Source organism: Bos javanicus, chromosome 3 (genome assembly GCF_032452875.1).
Source record: "Bos javanicus breed banteng chromosome 3, ARS-OSU_banteng_1.0, whole genome shotgun sequence".
NCBI lineage: Eukaryota > Metazoa > Chordata > Mammalia > Artiodactyla > Bovidae > Bos > Bos javanicus.
Genome location: NC_083870.1, coordinates 19,787,191 through 19,800,648, shown reverse-complemented (window position 1 = coordinate 19,800,648; position 13,458 = coordinate 19,787,191). Strand labels below are relative to the sequence as shown.

General features: G+C 58.4%; 1 protein-coding gene and 1 long non-coding RNA gene across 7 annotated transcripts; one reads left to right on the top strand and one right to left on the bottom strand.

Annotated features, from left to right (window-relative positions):
* Positions 1 to 263: 263 nt before the first annotated feature.
* SEMA6C (semaphorin 6C) lies at positions 264 to 13,094 on the bottom strand. 4 transcript variants are annotated; one of them, XM_061407268.1, is made up of 21 exons: positions 11,814 to 13,094; positions 11,113 to 11,162; positions 9,205 to 9,373; positions 7,476 to 7,590; positions 7,114 to 7,177; positions 6,901 to 6,957; positions 6,442 to 6,543; positions 6,127 to 6,217; positions 5,809 to 5,928; positions 5,541 to 5,629; positions 5,031 to 5,248; positions 4,630 to 4,761; positions 4,213 to 4,365; positions 3,809 to 3,982; positions 3,393 to 3,539; positions 3,042 to 3,119; positions 2,860 to 2,915; positions 2,646 to 2,690; positions 2,198 to 2,293; positions 896 to 1,763; positions 264 to 720 (listed from the first exon to the last, which is right to left on the bottom strand). In XM_061407268.1, exons 3-21 carry the CDS (start codon positions 9,317 to 9,319, stop codon positions 663 to 665), a joined length of 2,778 nt encoding a protein of 925 aa, XP_061263252.1. In that variant the 5' UTR covers positions 9,320 to 9,373; positions 11,113 to 11,162; positions 11,814 to 13,094; the 3' UTR covers positions 264 to 662. The 4 variants fall into 4 exon arrangements, with proteins under 4 accessions (XP_061263252.1, XP_061263244.1, XP_061263258.1 ...); XM_061407260.1 differs by having other exon boundaries at positions 264 to 1,763; XM_061407274.1 differs by lacking the exon at positions 2,198 to 2,293 and having other exon boundaries at positions 264 to 1,763; positions 11,814 to 13,093.
* On the top strand, positions 2,288 to 7,020 carry LOC133241671 (uncharacterized). 3 transcript variants are annotated; one of them, XR_009734672.1, is made up of 4 exons: positions 2,288 to 2,945; positions 3,402 to 3,544; positions 4,731 to 5,652; positions 5,797 to 7,020. It is a non-coding gene; the product is annotated as an uncharacterized LOC133241671 (long non-coding RNA). The 3 variants fall into 3 exon arrangements; XR_009734670.1 differs by having other exon boundaries at positions 4,731 to 7,020; XR_009734671.1 differs by having other exon boundaries at positions 3,361 to 3,544; positions 4,731 to 7,020.
* Positions 13,095 to 13,458: the final 364 nt, after the last annotated feature.

Genomic DNA, 13,458 nt, shown 5'->3' with positions numbered 1-13,458 from the left:
CGGGCTTGGAGTACCCTCCCTAACCCCACCTAAATTCTACCCGGGGTCTCCTGGGCCCTGGTTCATCTCCACGCACCATTTCTTCGCTTGCCTCCTTCAGGAAACCTTTCCTGATTAACCCCGGTGGGACTGCAGCCATCCCAATTACTCGGGAGAGAGTCAAGGCCAAGTTGAAGGCAGAAATTCTGGAGCAAAGGTGCTCAGAGTAGCCGATCGGTTCCCGTCCCGCCCCGCCCGCTCCGTGAGTAAAGTCATGCAGCGGCTCAGGGACACAGCTGTATTGGGAAGCGGAGGCTCCTACATAGTAGGAGGAGGCACGTCCCAGGAGGCCCGAGGACTCTGTACACAACGCGAGTGGCTCAGCCCCGGCCGTCCGCCGTGCGGCCCGCCCGGGGCCCAGTCTGTGGAGGCCCGGAGGGGCGAGTTAAGGCAGCTTGGCTGAGGGAGAGGGGGAGTGGGTGTGCCAGTTACCCCCGAAAAGCTGGCTCACTGAGGGGGCGAGCTTCTCGCCTCCCACTCCTCTCGAGGACAGGGGGAAAAGACAGTCGGCAGTCAATAAATAAACCCGAGGCGGGCAGGGACCTCGGGAGACTCTGAGTCCAGGAAGGCTGGAGGTGTGGAACAGGGAGGGAGGTCATCTGTCCTTGGAGACGCGTCCACGCTCACGGCCTCTGAGGGCATGGGCCTCGAGGGTCCCACTTGAGGCCTTGAAGCAACTCCCTTCAAAAGTTAAAATGGCTGCCGTCAGGGACGGCCGCCTGCAAGGAGGGCCCGACAAAGGGAGGCTTCAGGGGCCCCTGGGGCTTCTCGACCTTCCACCCTCTTGAGGGCGCGGCCCCGGTGCCCCTCAGGCCGACCCAGGTACAGGAGGTGTCTCCCGGCACCCCCCGAGTACCTGGAGGGGCCTCCCGAGGGGACTCGGGTGAGCAGCGCAGGGGGTGCACGGTGCGAGGAGAAGGGCAACTTCCGGCTGCCGCCCACCCCGAGCCGGGGAGCTGGGGCGGAGAGCGCAGGCCGGGCGGCCGGGGCCGGGCACTTGCCCTCCGGGGGCACGTCCAGCCTCCGAGGCGGGGCACAGTCCCGGGGCAGCAGGCTGGGGCCGGCAAAGAGGGTGGGGGCGGGCTCGGGCGGCAGCGGCCGCGAGGTGAAAGGGGCGGCGACCGGGGGCTCGGCCTCCTTCCTGGGCGCCTGCGGGCCGTGCAGGTAGCGCAGTAGTTCCTCCAGGGTGGTGACTTCCACGGCCTGCCCGGGACAGCCAGGCGGCGGCGGCTTCACCAGCACGCGCGGCGCGGCGCCACCCGCCGCGTTCCCGCCCCGGGCGCGGCTCCGGCCCTCCTTGGCGTTATTCCCGTTCTGGTTCCACTCCCAGGGACCTCCAGCATGGCGGAGGTGCTTGACCGGCAGCTCTGGCGTGGACTCCGGGGTGGGCAGGCAGGCCAGCTCCGGCGGGGGTACGCCCTCGGGGGGAGGCAAGAAGGTGGTGTAGAGCTGCGGCGTCTGGGCCCCCTCTCCGTCCTTGGACGGCGGCGGCGGCTCTGGGCCCGCCCCATGCAGCCGGGCCAAGCTGCGGAGGGAGAGAGGACGTGGGATCCCTGCAGACTCGATATCCTTGCTCCGCCGTCGGTGCGCTCGGCGACAGGCGCAGGAGACCAGGAGGCCAGAGACCGAGGCGCCCAGAGCGAAGGCCGCAGCCACACAGGCCAGGAGGAGTGGGATGGGGACTGAGCGAGAGGATGAGGCTGGAGGGAGGTCCCGGCGCACGCCTGCCAACCGAGAGAGAAGAGAGATGGAGGCTCAGCGAAGGTAGGCCAGCGGGAAGGCGAGTTCCGAAGTGTCCCTCTCTCCCACTGCTGCTCTGCTTTCACTCCGACACAGCCTTGACCCTCTTCAGGAGTCTCCTCCCCTGACCCCTCAACACACAGCCCACCCAACCACCCTCACACACAAGCTAGAGCCTGGGCCTGGGGAGTTCCATCCCAGCTCAGGCCTCTGTAGCCATGCCAAGAGCAACTGCCAAACTCTGCCCGTGCTGAAGGAGGCGGGGCTGGGAGGGCCAGCTCTGGGGAGGGGAAGGGAGGGGGGGCTCCAAACAGGCATTATTAGTGAACACCAAACAATGATCAGTGAGGGGCTTAGAATTCTTCAAGAATTGGCAGCTCCACACTTCACTCCTGTCCCTCCCAACCAGCCCCCTTACCCTGAGTGTGAGCTCCAAGAGTGGAAGACTGGGGCCGGGGGTGGGCATCACTGGGGGGACTGGGGGTCTCAGGGGAAGGGCCAGGACTCAGAAGCACTGATGACAGAGACCAGGTCAGAGCCAATGAGACTCCTGTTCTCCACCTCTGATAACCCCAGCGGGTCCCCCACCCCTTTTGGAACCCAGAAGTCCAGAACTGCAGCCTTCATTTTCCTCTGGGAATGGGGAAGGGCTTACATGCAAGGCATTCTTTGATTTCTTTGTTCAAAAACTGTCTATTAGGCATCCTATTATGTGCCAAGCACTGAGCTATATGCTAGATACTTAGAATGTTAGCCCTTTCTGAGACTCTCTCAGAGTGTCCAGGGCGCTGATCTGCTGCTGCCATGGGGCATGGACTTGGGTGAGTATGGGCTGACCATGGTGAAGTTGGGACAACAGAACTCACCATAAGTGGAATCCCCTGTACCAGACTGACTCCCAGTAGCTCCATCTATGAAACAGGGAGAGAAAGGGTGAAGGTGGGGGGAGGCTTCATGAGGAACTGATGGGCATGACCGTGCCACAGAAGGAGAGAAGGACAAAAGCCCACACCTGGGATGGTGTCTATGGCCATCAGAGCCATGCTCAACAATGGATACAGCTGCCTTTGCCCTTTTTACCTTGGCAGTCATCATGCTCCATGGATTCCTGGTTACCAGTTGGATCCACATCAATCCTAGGAGGAAATGGAGGTGGCTCAGTGCAGGTATACCTCTTGTCCCCTCCCCCACCCTAGCCCTCAGCCTCCTCTCTTAGTAGTGGGGAGCTTTTTTCTCAGGAGATCCAGGAGCCCCTCACTTACCCACCAGGTGCCCTGATATCCACGCAGCCTCTGGAGCTGTCCCATCCACAGTATGGGTCCTGAGAAGCCAGACAGCTCCTAGGGAAAACTGAGTCATATGAGGCTGGGACCCTCCACTCTAATCACAGTCCATTCCCCTGCCTCTTTCACTCTCACCCTGGCCTGCAGGAGGCTCCTAGCCTGATACTCCCATCCTATCCACACCAATCCCTAGTCCTGTCCCTGGTGACTGCCCACCGGCAGGATGCTTGTGGACATCCCACCACATACAACCACCCCCTGCATTTCCCTGCCACCCCCAATGCCTTTGTGCCTGCAGGCCCAGGGAGCCTGGCCTCAAGTCCCTCTCACCTCCGACAGGCCCCATGCCGGGCACACCGACTAAGAGGGAGGTAGATGATGCAGCCAGAAAAAGCCACAAAGAGCCTGTGACCTTCAGTGTCCAGCTCCAGCCCTATGACCCGCCGTGCTGTTTGGGCTGCCCGCTTCCCACTGCACCTAAGGTGAGGCCAGAGGGAGTCAGAGGTGGAGCAGGTGAGGCTCCTTTTTCCCTGGGTAAGGTAAAGAAAAGAAGGTGGGGAGGCATACAAGCAACTGAATACAACTCATGGGGCTACCCTGCCGTGCTACACAATGTCATCTCTCCAAGTCCCTCTCTCTTCCCCACAACTTCCAATATCGGAGTCCCCACCCCATCCCCATATCCCCATCTCCCACCTCACATTCCATCCCTGCTCTGCAGGGGGCCTGCTGGACAAAGGGCTCACCGGGAGGGGCTGTAGGCATCGATCTCTTCCAACAGAATGGGCTCAGAGCCCCCAGATTGCCCCCCTGGGGGCAGCACCTTCAGCACTGTCCCATCATTGGAGCCAAGGAACAGGACTGTGATGTTACTGTAGGGACCAGCCATGCCATCCACAGCCACCTGGGTCAGTAGGGCCCTGGAGGAATAGGCCTCGGGTCAGGACAGCCTGACCAGTGGAAGCTTGAGTGTTTCAAGGACCTGGATACCCCTTCTCTGCCCTTCCCCCAGCCCAGGGTTTCCTTCTTAGCTCTGTCCTTCCCACTTTCATAGGTTCTTCCTCCTACTAATATGATTTACCTTGTGGGGTCAGAAAAAGAGAGTGGGTGAGGGGCAGATGGCAGTGGTCAGGATTTTTCAGCCTGATACCTGCTGGTGAGGGTGAGCAGAGGCTGATGGGTGGCAGGTGGCACGGCAGGGTCCAGGAGTGGGTGAGCCTTGATGAAGGTCAGGACATCATCAGGGAGATCTCGGGAAGAGGGGAACAATGCAGCCACACCTACTCCTGCACAGGATCCGGGCCTGGAGGACACATAGGAAGAGGCAGCCTTGGGACAGGGAGCTGGTGGTTACAGAGCCTAGCTAAGCCCCAGCAGCCTGCCCTAGGGCCAGGAGGCCTCTTGTTCCATCTGCACACAGACATTCATACTACTGCTTCCCTTCCCTGCTGCCAACCCATGACAGCCCCCTCCCCAGGCCTTGGACACCTTGCCCTCTCCTCATAACTTATTTGGGGAGCAGACACTGCTTGCTTCTGCCTCCACCAAAGCCCCCCATCCTGGGTACCTGGGGGAGGGGACCCTGTCCTCAGACACAGGGGTCCAGGCCCCATCCAGACTCCTCTGCTCCTTGAACTTGCCCTCAAACCCACGCTCGATATCATCCAGGTAGAAGGCGCAGACCGCAGAGCCAGGAATGCTGAGGGAGCCAGAGAACGACATGGGCTAGGTTTAGAAGGGACAGCAGAGCGCCTCCCAGGTAAGACTTGGCCACCCCACTTCACGTACCATCTTAGGGGAGAGCCTGAGAGAGCAGGGCAGCTCCTGGGGGCCATGCAAAGAAAGTACAAGGAAAATGGAGCTTCCCCTCACCACCCTCATCAGTAGGCTCTGCAGGATGATCTTTGTTGCTGGGGGGCGCGGAGGGAAGGGGACAGACTGGGCTGCATTGACTAGTCTAGTACCAACCTATTGGTCTGGGTGGTGAAGACCCCAAAGAGAGCAGAGCGACCATACAAGTTCACAGGCCCTGTCAAGGCCTGTAAGACATCAAAATAGAAGGTCGAGTCTCCAGGGACAGAGCAGTTGAGCCGCAGCTTCAGGAAGGATGTCCAGTGGCGGTCCAAGGCCCTAGGTGAGCCACCCATGTCGCGCTTACACACACGGGCCACACGGGAGAACTGCACCTGCCGGGAGAGCCAGGGAGGATGGAGGTCAGCGAGAGCCCCGGCCAGCAGGGGGAGAGCGGTTTGGTGGGGTTAGAGTACCAAGAGACCAATGTCAGGGGCACAGCTAAGGGAGGATGTGGTGTGGTTGGTCAGTCCGGGTCAAGGTGAGGGACAGCAGGATGAGGGGACAGAGGCCTGAGGGCAGCTCCGCGGTGGGCTCAGAGCCCAGCCAGGAGCTCTTCCCCAAATGTCCAGCTCCTAGGAGCCAGCAGAAGCCTCTAGCTACCACCCCCACTGCCCACCTTCTTACCCTCCCCAGCCGGGCATCCTCCACAGAGACTTCTCGGAAGAAGAAGTAGACATGGTCTCCGTGCTCCAAAGCGTGGACAAAGTGTGGCTCTGAGTGGCAAGTGACAGGAACGGTATGGAAAAGTATCTGTACCTGTCCAGAATCTCCTGATCCCACACCGCCTTTCCCCTTAGCACACCTGCACACAATTACCACCACCTGCCTGCCACAGCCCTCCCCCTGCACCTCCTCCCCAAGAGCAGCCTCCCTCCCCCAGGCCCACCCTGACCTCGGAGCCACTTGGAGTCGTACTTGGCGGAGCGGAGCGGGGGCTGAGGCCCAAGGCTTCGGTAAACCACAGCATCACTGGCCTGGAAGTCTGCAGCTGTGGCTGAGTACAGGCTGCCCTCTGGAGGGGTGGGTAGGGTGGCATCAGGGGGGCTCAGGGATCTGTATCTTGGCTCTCCTTGGGCATCCCACACCCCTACCTTGGCCTGACCCTGGCCCCTACCTCACCCCTGATTCAGGAGCATGCAGGAAAGACCAAACTCGGAAAGGGGCTAACATGGCAGCCACATGCCTGCTTCTCACATGCCCAGGTGCACACCTGCAAACACGGCCACGTTGGACTGGGTGGCATCAAAGGGGCATCGAGCTTGCCCACTCAGCTCCTCACCCTCCTGCTGCAGCGAAGTTATCTGGAGGCAGAAGGAACAGGTTCTTGGAACCCTCAGGGTGTTGCAAGTCTGGCTCCATAGCCCACTTCCTCACATCCCCTTGCCTCCTTGCCCCACCTCTTCCGGACCCTCCACCCAGGGCACTCCCATCCCCCACCCCCTGCTTGTCCATCCCCACCAAACTGATTGCCCAGCTTGAGTTCTCCTCCTCCTCCCATCCTGATGCCCCACCCTCGCCTTTGTACCCCATAGCTGCGGCACACGGGGCTGAATGAGTTCGTTCCACAGGCAAGGAGCGTCTGGGAGTCCCAGGGCACGAGAACCCGAATGTAGTTGTAGCACTCGTCCTAGAGAATCCAGAATTCTAGGTCAGCCACAGGGCTCCCTGGGACTGGGACAGGGGTCATGGAAGTAGGGTTATCCTCCTTGAGCCAGTTAGAGCAATAGGGGGTAAAGTTTCAAAGAAGCTATTTACTACTAGTCCTGGGGTCTTGGGCAAGTTCTTTGGCCTCTCAGAGCCTCGCTCTTCTTTTGTGTGAGATGTGTAAAGGAAGCTAAAAATCATCAATTCCCTTTCCTGTATATTTTCCTCTGTGACTTGAGATAAGAGAAGTAGCAGAGATTTGGGTAGGTGGAGGGTCAGTTGGACAGAGCCTGCAGGCTGGATCATCTCCTACCCTCAAGATTTTCATCCCACTCCTCACCGTCAGCTTGCCCCGCACGGCACAGTTCTCCACGTCTTGGCTCCTCCATGTTAGATACTGGAGGGAAAAGTAGAAGAGGGAAAATCGTGGTACAGCCTGGACCCACCGCACATTGTGGTTCCCTTTTGGAGTCTTCTTCCCACCCCCTGGATCACCGTTAGACCTTTCCAACCTCATCTCCATGCCTCAACCTCCTCCCACACAGCCCCTCACCTTGTTGGGCACGAGCCCCTCCCCTTCTTCTTGGGCTTGAAGATCAAAGGAGAAAACGTGATCCCTGAAGGGATAAGCAAGGAGGGATCAGAGCCAAGCCATGGCTCCCCACTTGAACTCCCGTGTCCCCACCTAGTCCGTGTTCAGATGCTCGGGACAAACAGTGTAGACCTCCTGCCCTGTCTTCTCCCCCTGACTCCACACCCATAGGACCCAGCTATGTTCTGGGTCCTCACATGTCCAAACCCCAGGGCTTGTACACCTGCATGTGTCCTCTTCAAGATGTGGCAGTGGCCATGCAGGTCCCATGCCTGCCTGGAAACAGGCCTGGCAGCCCCACAATGGTGCCACAGCCAGTTTACCTGGCAGCCACTAACAAGGTCCGGTTCAGGGTCAGGAATCTCTGAAAGTCCAGCCCAAGTTCCGCAACCACAGCATCATCCTCCAGGCCCCGGAACCAGGATAATGGAGAGATACCTAGAAGGCACAGAGAGGTGGGTGCTGACGCCCTCAGACACAACACTCCCTCAACATCCTCCCCAGCCAGAGGAAACCCAGCCCTGGGCATGTTAATAAAGGTATTAAGAAGGCTAAATACAATATCAGCTAACTCTGAGCACTTCACCTCTGCCAAGCACTGTGTGAGCACTTGAGCGGCATTGTCTCATTTCAGACAGCAACCCTATGAAGTAGGTTGGTGCTATGTTACAGATGAGGAACCTGAGGCTTAAAGCCAATAAGAAATTTGCAGAGCTCATTTAGCTTGGGAGTGGCAGGGACCCCAATTCAGATCCAGGCCTGTCTGAGTTCAGAGCTGAGCCCAACCCAGTTCTTAGATCTGCCTTAGGGCTAGCGATTCCCTTTCTTTCCACATTGTATGCTGTCCCACGTAGTCCATTTCCTCACCCCATCTCTCCCAGCCCTCTTTTTGCACCCTCCCCTCAAGGCTCTTCACAGACCACCTCAATCCTCCAAGCTTTCTGCCTCCTCTAACCAACTCCAGCATCCACCTGGCCTGATCATGGAAACCACAGTCATCAGTGTTCAGAGGGAGCCCAGAGTTCAGAGAGAGATGATTTAACATTTGTACCGTGATTAGAACACTGTCTGACACATGGAAGTGTTTGCTACTCTTATCTATCCCCCAACAGTTACTCTCAGTAACCTAACTGCCATTCCTTCAACCTTAAAATTACTCTAAATTCTACATATATAACAGGAAGCTGCAAATAGATCTATCTGCAAGGTCTGTCACGGTGGGATGGTGGCCCTTCCCTCTCCAACTGGGCCCAACTGGCTGGTGTGAAGCCTGCCAGTGTGACCCCAGGTAAGGACTGGATAAGCCTGCTCCCTCCCCCTAGCCTTCTCACTCAGCCTTTCCTCCTCTCTCCTGACTGGGCCTGGGACATTCAGTAAGTCCCACCATGACGGACCTAGATGTGGTGGTGATAAAGTGGTGGAGAGGGAGGTAAGAGGTGTTGGGAACCACTGAATTAGTCCCAAGCCTTCATTTTGTAGCTAATAATAATAGCAAACACATATACATCATTTACTTTGTGCCAGACAGTGTTCTTAGCACTTTACCTGTATTACCTCATTTAATCCCTAAATAACTCCATGAGGTAAAATACTATTTTTTGGCCATGCCTCATGGCCCATGGGATCTTGGTTCCCAAAGCAGGAATTGAACCTGTGGTCACTGTGGTGAAAGCACGGACCACCAGGGAATTCCTGCTAGAATACAATTATTATCTTCATTTTGCCGATGAGGAGACTGAGGCAAAGAAGGTTAAATAACTCCTTATAAAGTGAGCAGCAGGAATTTGAAACTGCCACGGTTTGGTCTGACCAAGAGTCCATGTTCTTTATCACTGAACAATGCTGCCTGGAAGTGAAGAAAGTTGGCCCACAGATGAGAAGTGACTGGCCTCTGTGCCACTCCACCTATCTGCTCCCCTTTCCTGTCAACTCTTAGCTTCCTTGAGACCGAGAGCCCTCCTGCAGCTTGCCACCCACACAAAAGGTCTCCGTGTCTCATTGCCAAGACTGAGTGCTGAGCTCACATAGAGGGCCAGGGTGCCAAGCACTCACCGTGCAGGTCAGAGGTCAGCAGAGGGAGAGGGTCCTGGGGAAATGCAGCCTGCGTGTGTGGAATTGAGAGCAAGAGTAGTAGCAGCAAGGGCATGAAGTGGGGGGCACGGGGCATTCTGTGTGGGGCAGCTCAGGCCCCAGGGGCTGCCCCCTCACCCATATGCTGGCCCTGAAAGAGAAGACAGAAGTGGGCGAAGGGGCCAAACGTCCTCCACCTTTGAAGCAGGAGGGCTCCTTCCCAGGTCTATCCCCAGAAGACCCTGCGGAGAAGGGTAAAGAATCCTATCTCTGGCACTGCCTCAGTGCTAGCCGGCTGTCACTGTCACTCAAGGCCCTTCCCTCTCCAACTGGCCCCAACTGGCTGGTGTGAAGCCTGCCAGTGTGACCCCAGGTAAGGACAGGATACGCCCGCTCCCTCCCCCCAGCCTTCTCACTCAGCCTTTCCTCCTCTCTCCTGACTGGGCCTGGGACATTCGGTAGGTGACACCTCCTGGCCCCCTCTTGCTAACCTCGTCTCAGCTATAATTAGACACTGAAGCCTTAAAATTATAAATAGTGATTCCTTGGCACTGGGGGGGAGGAAGAGGATATCATGTCTGCCTCCCCTCCCTCACAGACCTCCATGGCACCCTGGGAGCAACTTAGGCACCGCGCCTTGGTAGAGGCAGCTGTGAGGCAGCCATCATCCTGTTTAGGGCTCAGGAAGAACAGAGTTGGGGAGGCAGCCCAGGGGTCTTTGCCCTGGTCTAAGCTCCTGCTTCTAGGGCCCTTTCCATTGCTAGGGGGAAGCTGCGTAGGGAGGGGAGTGAGGGAGGGGGGCTGTCTTAGCCAAAAATGAATCTGCATCAAAGCCAGATCAGAGGCTAAATTTAGCTCTGGCTGCAGCTGTCTGCCCGACCACTGTGCCCCCTCCCAGCCTCCCTAGCCCCCTGTTCCCTCCCCAACTCCTAAGAAACCTTGCATGTGCTCAATTTGTAAAAGAGCAGACCCACCCCCTGTGAGGAGCCAGTCATAGAAGAGGCTATACTGGTGAGGAGATATGACTGAATATGTCCCTCTCTCCCTTCCTTCCCTCTTTGGGCTGCCGTGGAATGAAAATGTAAATAATTCAATGACAGGCAGGCGATTGTAGCCCAAAGTCCAGGAAAAGAAAGATATGGTGGAAGGGACTGTAAGACAGCCCTCCTTCCCACCCATCAGCCTCCATCGGCCTTCCCCAGCCAAGCTGACCCTGGCTAGAACCCACAGTGGGAGGTGGACACCAGCTTCCTGCCTTCCCCTGATATTGAAGTGAGGGGCTGAGTAAGCCCAGGAAATCAGGTCAGCAAGGGTGAGACTCCCTCCTTTCCATGAACAGACAGTTATCCTACACTAATCCTCAGTTGCCTGTCCTGCCATGTTCCCTGAAGAAGAGACCCTGGGCTTCCAGGCCTCCCCCATTCCATCTCCCCCACAACTCCACTCTTGGAGCCAGGACCCAAGTGTACCCCACCCCCAATCCAGCGTCATTGATGGGGAGGCTGACGTCAGATGGGATCCCAAGAGAGCTGGAGGAGGGGAAGGGATAGGAGCACCTAATGATGACCCCCTCCCCAGGGGCAGAGCAGTCAGCTAGCTAACGACCCTCTGGTGCTGAAAGGCCAAGCCTCCCTCTGCCACCATCCCCTCCCCGCCCCCCACCCCACAATGGTTCCGGATGGTGCTGCTCCTAGGGGAAGAGAAAGGGACACAGCTTGTCTCCTATCCTCCCCCTCCTGCCCCCCCCCAAGTTGCCCTGGGCAACTGGTATCTTCACCCAGGAAACAACTTCAGTCTCAGGCAAGTGGGGAGAATGATCTGACCCTCTTCTGTTCCCAGGCCATGCATACTTCCATCCCCTGCCCTCAGGGGCTATTGCCCTTTCCTTACCTGGGGTGGTGACTCCTGTGGGGGTTTGAGGGGGGTAGGAGACCTCTGACCTGATGGAAGAAGGGACAGAAGGAGGGAAGAGACTGAATTATACCTCATTACCACATCCCTTAAAAGTAAATGTGAACATCAAGAGAAGTCTAATGAGGCTAGGGTAGGGGAGATGCTGCCCTGGAACTGGGGGACACATTGACATTGAGCTTGATTACAAAGGTCCTGGCCATTCATGCCTAGAGCTGTGAGGACAAGGGCAGGTGCTGGGGCTGGACCCTACCCAGAAAATCCTGGAACTTCAGGGCCAGTCTTGGGAAAAGGGGTGATTGGGAGAGTTTGGAGGGCATGCTGACCACTCCCATATGAAAACCTTCAGAACCCCGCAGCCGTCTTAGCAAAAGCACCCTAGCTGGGGACAATAGAGGCTAATTTGCATATCATTTGCATGTTTTTCATCCCTAAGCAATATGCTCTAATACCAAGCCCCTTCCTTCCCTCAGAGCAGGCCCTGCCTCCCTCCCACCCAATCTCTCTCCACTCTACCCCCCACTTTAGACTGGATTAGTTCAGCCTCTGAAAACACTTGGTTGGCCATTGCATTGGCCCCCCAGACTTTATGCTGTCTTTAAGAGGTCTTCCCACAGATGATTTTAGTGAGCAGCATCTGAGTTGCCCCCATGCAACGCCTGGCTTGGGGAAAGGCTTACCCTGCCAGGACCAGTCCCAGCTGCTTCACACTCCCCATTTGGAGCAAATGGGGGAGGCCTGGCCAGCTCTTTCTCCCCCTCCTAGGTTCTCCCCTTGCTGGGAAGAGGAAACAGCCCTTCTCTCTCCTCCTGGCCCTGCAGCCACCTCTGAGGAGTGGCCAGGGTCATAGCCAGAATCTAGCAGGGGGCTGGGGAAGGCAGGGAGAAGAGACCCGGCTGGGGACAATAGCAGGAAGCCTTCGGGCTGGTCGCCTGCCCCAGTCCACGTTCCTCTAAGGATGGGGTGGGGGTGGGGGGCGCACCAAGGAGCCTCAGGGAACAGGCGCCTTCCCTTCTCCAAGACAGTTCCCCTCACCCTTAGCTATCAGCCCCCGGTTTGGTCCCTACCTTCCCTCCCACCCAGCCCCGAACGAGGATAATCCAGGTGTCTAGAGGCTCGCCTGAGGTGGGCCTGGGGCCAGGGGCTCGACGTGTCTCCCCCTCACTGGATCTGGGGCTCGGAGAGGGGCGGGTAGCAGAGTCTGGGCCGGGACCGGGTCCCAGAGCCACGTTAGCGGGAGGAGGGGCTGGAGGGGCCTGCAGGCGCAGATCGAACAGGGATGGGAGCGGGGGTTGGGAACGGAGGCGGGTCTCCGAGGCCAGGGAAACAGGGCCAGAGGCTTGGAACCGAGGAGGGCGGGCCTGCGGCCAGCGCAGAGCGGGGTCCGCGGGCTGGAGATGCAATCGTCAGCCGGGCTCTCCGCCTTGGGAGACCAAGGTCTAACAAAGCCCCTGGGCAAGTGGGGTGAAGGAAGGTTATGGGCTCTAGGACTAATGTTCCTCGGGGCCCATTCCCGACTCTATGATCAAGTCAACCCCGCTGGGAGGTGCTCAGACTCCCGCTTGCACAATGACAGAGGTGCAGCCGGAGCATCAAAGTCTGGAGCGACGCGTTCTTCCCTTCCCTGCAGGGGAAACGCGAGGGTCCGGTTCCCCACGGGTCTCGAAGCCTTAATCTTTCTGCTGGGGAGGCAAGAGACCAGGTTTTCCACCCTCTGTATGATGCGCGCCTCAAATAATGCCTTTCGCGCTCCTCAATGCGAGGGACGCGACTCGGAGAAGCCAGGTCACAGGAGGCGTCCAGACCTTGCGCCCCACAGTGCCGTAGCGTGGCTCCCCTCTTCCCTCGGTTCACCCCAACTCCGCTGACCCTCTCCGTCATCCAAGCACGACAGAGCGCTGGCGCCCTCCCGGGTCCCTCTGGCACTTCGAAGCTTACCCCCAGCCTTCGGCGCCCCGATCCTCCCCGCCTCCCTGCAGCCCCAGCCCTACTCCAGGATACTTGCTCCGAGATCCGGGTCAGCGGGAGAGAGATCGCAGCGGTCGAGCAGCGGCCGCGCACCGCGCCGAGTTCTCAATCGGTTGGGGCCCCAGTCAGATGTGGTGAATGTCCGAATTGGATGGAGCTTGGATCTGGGCTCCCGGGCGCTGACAGGTCGCGCGAGTCCTGGATCCCAGTCGCAAACCCCACTCCCGCCGCGGTTCCGCGGAGGAAAACAATGCGACCGCCCGGAGCTCTGGGCCGGGCCCCAGCCGCCCCGCCCGCCTCCCGACCGGACCCGCCTCCGGCCCGCCTCGGGGTCCCCATTACTAATCGGGCTCTCGG

Bases quoted from the DNA above. Each gene is read 5' to 3' on its own strand.
- SEMA6C (XM_061407260.1), bottom strand. From the start codon at position 9,319: ATGCCCCGTGCCCCCCACTTCATGCCCTTGCTGCTACTACTCTTGCTC. The intron at 5,630-5,808 runs GTCAGGGTGGGC...CTTGCCACTCAG, and splicing joins CGACTCCAAGTGGCTCCGAG to AGCCACACTTTGTCCACGCT. The intron at 3,983-4,212 runs GTATCAGGCTGA...CTATTCCTCCAG, and splicing joins CTGCTCACCCTCACCAGCAG to GGCCCTACTGACCCAGGTGG.